This window comes from Ruditapes philippinarum, unplaced genomic scaffold (genome assembly GCF_026571515.1).
Source record: "Ruditapes philippinarum isolate M1 unplaced genomic scaffold, ASM2657151v2 ctg26403_1_1_1_1, whole genome shotgun sequence".
Lineage (NCBI taxonomy): Eukaryota > Metazoa > Mollusca > Bivalvia > Venerida > Veneridae > Ruditapes > Ruditapes philippinarum.
In genome coordinates this window covers 1-6,439 of record NW_026851589.1, presented here as the reverse complement: position 1 = coordinate 6,439, position 6,439 = coordinate 1, and the positions used below count along the sequence as shown (strand labels likewise).

The 6,439-nt window shown below is 38.7% G+C and overlaps 1 protein-coding gene across 1 annotated transcript; it reads left to right on the top strand.

The window, feature by feature from the left end:
* Positions 1 to 913: 913 nt before the first annotated feature.
* On the top strand, positions 914 to 2,442 carry LOC132754339 (uncharacterized). Its single transcript, XM_060744986.1, has one exon. The coding sequence runs from the start codon at positions 1,070 to 1,072 to the stop codon at positions 1,862 to 1,864; it is 795 nt and encodes a 264-aa protein (XP_060600969.1). The 5' UTR covers positions 914 to 1,069; the 3' UTR covers positions 1,865 to 2,442.
* Positions 2,443 to 6,439: the final 3,997 nt, after the last annotated feature.

Genomic DNA, 6,439 nt, shown 5'->3' with positions numbered 1-6,439 from the left:
TGGTTTAAAAAAATAAAAGGGAACGCCCCGAACCCCGACCGCTGACGAGCCAAATATTTGAAGATAAGAAGTAAAACTCCCATCTCAGGAAGCCATGGAACGGAAGATTCATGATACAATGTGAATATTGTGATGAGTGGTTTCATGGATCATGCGTCAACATCACCTCTACAGATGCCCTTGACATTGACCGATATAAATGCCGATCATGTAAGGACAATAACGTTAGACTGAGATGAGGGTGAGCGTTGTAACTTTGTTATTCTTTTTGTATTTTTCAGTTATGGCACAGAAAATGAATACAGAGGATTTTGAGGTTATCGTCCTGAAATACCTGGAGCAAGGACGCATATACACACCAGCCAGGGAATTTATTAATAAGATTAGTTTGAGATTCCCTGGCGTTCAAGATACTGAAAAACGTCAGAAACTGATATTGGATATGGTTAATCTGGTGAAGACCAGATTAGCAACGTATAGAAACAAGAAAACCTGGAGAGCTTGGTTACAGGAAGCAGCAATCCAGTTGGACTCAGCTCAAATAGCCCACAGGGATTGGATCTCCAGCAATATCTGGATTCTCAAGGATAAGCCAGTAAGGAAGCCAGATCCTCCAAGTCCAAGGGAGGATGATATTTCGGATGATATCTTGGCATTGTCGGCTGGAGAGGAAGAAGTGGCGGCTCTTCTAGAGTCCCCTTCTAGTTCACCGAAGGTACCGATGGAAGTGTCGATTCTTCTAGAATCCCCTTCTAAGGTGTCCGTGGAAGTTGATCCAGATATTGTTGTGAGCAGTCCTAGAAGATCACCAAGGAAGGCCACAAAAAAGAGTCTTATTCAGGAACCTTCTAGGAATACAGGAAATCCAAAACCCATGGATAGAGCTGAATCCTCAGGGAGACGGGAGAAACGGGCTTCTAGTCCGTCTTCCAGGCATGCTTCACATCAAGAGCGTAAGAAGGCAAAACTTCCTGTGGCTTCTAGTCCAGAAGTTCTTCATTCGCAACCCGCACAACCTACCAGATTGTCTGTTACTTTCGGACGAGCGGGTGGAGAACGTAGTGTCGCTATGGGGAGGGGTATGACCATAGATTACCCCAAACCACTTCATCAAGAAAGGCGTGCGGCTCCTCCACCTGCTACAAGCTGGAAGAAACAGAGGACAGAAGATACATTGCTCAAAGTCAGGAAAGCGACAGAAGAGAAAAGATCTACAGGGAAAAGGCGGCCTAACAAAAGGATGAACGTTAAATGCTGGGTGCCAAACTGTTTGGAACCAGCCCAGTATATAAAGGTTCATGCCTTTAAGCATCATGTCCCTGGGATCTTCGATGAAAGGCTACAACCTGACGATGAGTGGGTATTGCGGGGAAGAAGGAACGCTCTAATCCAAGCAGCCAGGTGGCTTTTGGTAAAACCAGCAGCATCCCTTGATGAGTTGATGTCATTTGTTAGGATTCAGAAACTGTTATTATCAACAGGAGATACAGTGGTGTCATCAACTCAGATGGAAGCTATGCAGGCTTTCTGTGGGTTTCTTAAGTCACCCATTCCGAAGGAATTTATTTTGGAGCCCATCAACTCACCAGGTGCTCTAATCCATTGGAAGGTACTTCTTTTAGTCGCAGCAAGTTTAAATGCTGAAGAAAGGGAGTACTGGAAGACTAGCTTTCCTATTCCAGAGGGCATGGTGATTGATGAGCCTGAAGAGGAACCCGCTGAAATATTACCAGAAGCCTATGACAGTCATTTCCACCTGGACAGGACTTTGCGAGAACTGAATCTTCCTTCATCAGGTACATTAGAAGATATTCTAGCAAAGGTTCCTGTTGATCATGACAAAAGGATCAAGTTGGTAGGATAAGTTGCCGTCTTCTGTGATCCAAGGACGTATCCTTCTGAGCGGAGCCTTCTAGGCCTGCCAGGGGATATGAAAGTTGCTGTCGGTTTCCATCCAAGACATGCTAAGCAAGGACATCGGGAAAGACAAGAGGGTCTTGAACGTCTGTTCAACCTCCTACAGCTCCAAAGAGTGACAGTTCTTGGAGAAATTGGACTGGATCATACAGAGCCAATGAAGTATTGGCACTATCAGGTGGAATTGATTGAAGCGATACTGCCCAAGTTGGAAGAACGACATGTACTGGTTATTCATTGTCGTGGAATAGAGTGTGACTGTGGTACAGAAGCATATTTACTTCTTCTACATGTTCTAAAGAAGTACGTTAGATCACGTCACCCTATACATCTACATTGTTTCACCTGCATGTGATTTTAGACCGGCTATAAGTAAACTCGTATCATCTGAATGGAAAGCAAACTGGGACAATGCCGTTTTTAATAAACTTCGCGATATAAACCCATCTCTTGATGTGTCACCATCTCTATCTCTGTCGAACCGCCGTGATCAAACAGTTCTTCTTCGATGCCGAATTGGACACACTAAAATTACCCACTCTTATCTCCTTACAAATGACAATGCCCCTTTTTCTGTGTAGGTTGTAATGGAAATTTTACTGTCAAGCATTTTTCTTCTTGAATGTCAAAATGATTTTTTCACAGGCCCGTAATAGATTTTTATTCTGTAAATTCACTCAAAGAACATTTTAATACAATTCCATCAAAAAAACATAATTGATTATTTGAAAGAGAGATAAACTTGTATTCTAGGATCTAATTGGTTCATCTCTATTGTCATTAACAAAGTTTTACATAACATTTTAAGCCTTTAATAGCATTCGGCACGATATGGCCAGTTATGTGTTGACGTGCCGTAAAAAGCCAAACAAACAAACAAAAAAGTTTCACAGGTGACCAGTCTGTGCTCAAGAAATGGTTGGAGACATTTCCAAGGACGTACTTTGGCTTCACTAGTCTGGTGGATTCCTTTAATCGTGACCAGATAGCAGCGCTCCGAGAAATTGAAGAGTCTCGTCTGCTTCTTGAGTCCGATGCACCATATTTTCCCGGTAGGGGATCCAGAGTATGCGTCGCCTGGACAAAACTGTATAGAGCTGCAAAATGCAGTGGCTCACCGTCTTCAAAACCTCGCCCCTGAAAGGATTCTGGAGATCACAGTCGCAAACGCCCTGTGTCTCTATGAAGGGGCAGTATCAGTAAAAACCAGCAGGAAACTGGTCGAACTTCTAGTTCACCAGTCTAAAGTTGATAATTCATCCAAGTAAAGTGCTGGTTGGTTTCCTAGTTTTTCAGTAAAAGCGTCATTGTTATATTCAGTTGAAACTTCTAGTTCATCTGAGAAATGATCCAGATTGCTCCAGGTATACCACAACAGAAATAACCTCAATACAGATCAAGATTCCAGTGTTTTCTTTGATCGAGTATCAAGGTAGATTTCTCATGCCAAGGAGATCTTCTCCAATACATTCAGGCTGGTGGTTGTGAAAAATGAAGTTCCAGTTGGCTTCTAGCCTTTGAGAAGCTTTACAGCAACGCCAGTGTACCCAAATGGACTTCTAGTCCTTCCCCTATACAGCCTACTTATTTTTAGGGTAAAGTTAAAAAGCGCGATGTGATATTAAAATTCACAATTAAGGAAGTAAACGAGCTTCTAGTTCTTTACCCGATGCATTCACAGCATTACTCCAAGATCCGAAGCCTTCATTCATAAAGTTGGGGGGAGTGTTGTGAATGCAGGAAATGATTTAGTGGTCCTAGACCTGCCGGACTGCATGCGCATGCGCGACGGTTTTCGCGGGACTGGAAAGTGCCCGGATAGTTCTAGGATAGAGAGAATTGAGTTCTGCGTTGGCTGGCGAAGTGTCAAGATCAAGAGCAAGCTTTGGTAAGCTCCCGGCCTGTTTTCCCTTCTTTAGGCTATGATTTAAGGAAATACAACATTGTTATTCAATTTCGTCTCTAAGAAAACCAATGAATTTTCATCGTCTTTAGACTTAGCAGATGACTTACCCCTCGACGATTTTTTTCTTTTTCGTACTATTTTTAGACGAAATTTCCGAATCAGTTTCGGATAATTTCTCTTTTTCCTGAACTAACACGGCTTCTGCCATATTAAACTTATAAAATAAAACAAATAAATCCTCAAAACAGTTCACTAAAAAGATAATAAAAGAGAACATAAAACACGTGTCCGACTGCAATGGCGCAGAAAATTTAACTGAGGTTAATAGCGTCTTGTGATACTGATTTCCTGTTTGATCATGATCATCTAGACGCTCATTAAGTTTTGCGTGTTACTGTAATGGTTGAGGAGAACTAAATCCTAATGTATTTTCCGTATGGTAAGTTAACAACGGAACGAAATGAAATATACATATCGTATGTTTTTGTGTACACTTTGTCCGATTTTGTTACAATTTCCAGCTTGTCATCTATCAATATTCATTGTTAAAAATAATTCTCAATTAAGATAATTGCTGTTGTTGAATGCCAGTAAAGTAGTGGTGGTCTTTTACCAATTAACTGACTATTTCAAAGTTTTTATGTTGCTGGGTAAAATGTATTTTTGACGACTTTGTTTTAGCAAATCACAGTAACCTTGATTTGTTTGTTTATTTTCTTGATCGTGATAAAACTTTGTATGGATTGTTTGATAGGAATGAATTTTGCCTTTTTAAGGGCGATTATCATTAACACTCTCCTTCAAAATGAGGAGAGAATCTAGACTATCGTGATTTTTCTATCTTAACGCAAAGCGAGTACATACTAAAAAATCGGAGTAACATTTCAGTATTCCATTAAATCAACTAGACTCTTAATTCTGTTTTACTCAAAACCAGTATGGGTTATTTACAATTAAGGAGGTTTTAGTCTTGATTTTAGCATTTGGAGAATTATCATTTGAGAAGAAATTCAATTACCAAGCTGTTTATAATTGTCATATGTATTTTATAAAACTATTTGTCTTCAAATTGTATTCTTTTGACTATTGGTTAGTACACCACGTTCTTGCTTCGCCCTAGTCCCATTTACCTGCCAGATGACGTGCCGGTAGTCTTGTGTGGCTACATGCTACTGGGATCTGCGTTGTGTGGGTGTCGTGCTTTCTTGTTCATTTTTTTTTACATATTGCTTATAATGATTTTCTATCAAATTATTTCGTGCGTTAATTACAATAGTTCTGAAGTCAAACCATTTAACTGTTAAGTATATCAAGTGCTTAGCCTTATCGGCATAGATGTTTTTGAATATTCACGATTAGAATTTGTATGCATACCTACTACTAGGAAGATACTTGTTCTGTTTGTATCTAACTTCATACAACAGCTATAGATGATTGTTATTAACAGACAATTTATTTAACAATGATTGTTTTACTCAGATGAACATAAGCTTCAATCCATTTAGTATTCTTATGTTAACAATAATAGTGTTCGGCGCGGTATGACCAGTTATGTGTATATGTGCTGTTGAAGCACAAACAAACAAACAAACGAACAAACAAACAATCATATATTACAATATATCAATCAATAAATGTCAGCGCGGTATGGCCAGTTATGTGTCTATGTGCCATTTAAACCCAAAACAAACAAATAAGAAACCATCGTTTATTACAATTAATCAATCAATAAATGTTATGTTGTTGTTTATGAGAGCATCTGCCGGAAAATTATTCATTGTGATATAATTGACAAAATAACACATACAATTTAATACTTTTTAAAATAATCAAACAGTTCTTCTTCCATGCCGAATTGGACACACTAAAGTTACCCACTCTTATCTCCTCACGAATGACAATGCCCCTTTCTGTGTAGCTTGCAATGAAAATTTTACTGTCAAGCATTTTTTTCTGGAATGTCATGATTTTTCACAGACCCGTAATAGATTTTATAATGTAAATTCACTCAAAGAACTCTTTAATACAATTCCATCAAAAAACATCATCGATTATTTGAAAGAGATAAACTAGTATTTAAGGATCTAATTGGCTCTTTTTTGTTGTCATTTGCAGAATTTTACATAATATTTTAAGCCTATTTTAGCATTCGGCACGATATGGCCATTTATGTGTTGACGTAAAATCCAAACACACAAAATAATTTACCAGATAAATTAATTGTTGGAATCTAATTTGAAATGGAAACATATGTTTTGTTCTGTTTTACGTCATCATTTTATTCTGTCTTATTCCACATGAACATACATTAAGCTTCAATTTGAAAGCGTTATTCACTGGAATTGTGTTGTAGTGCCGTAAAACCAATTCCACCTGGCTATAAATTTTATTATAAGGAAAGTATTTCATGACATCATGACAGGCCAAAATTAACAATAAGTAATAAAGTAAAACACTTTATTTATGTTACTTCAGATGCAAAAAATATGATAAACAAGATGACTAAGGATTAAGGGCGTATTCAATTTTGAACGAGCCCCACGACCCAGCAACATAGCCACAGCGCAAGGAGCCAGGAGGACCCAAAGAAAATAGAGATCGAGCATAATAAAAATA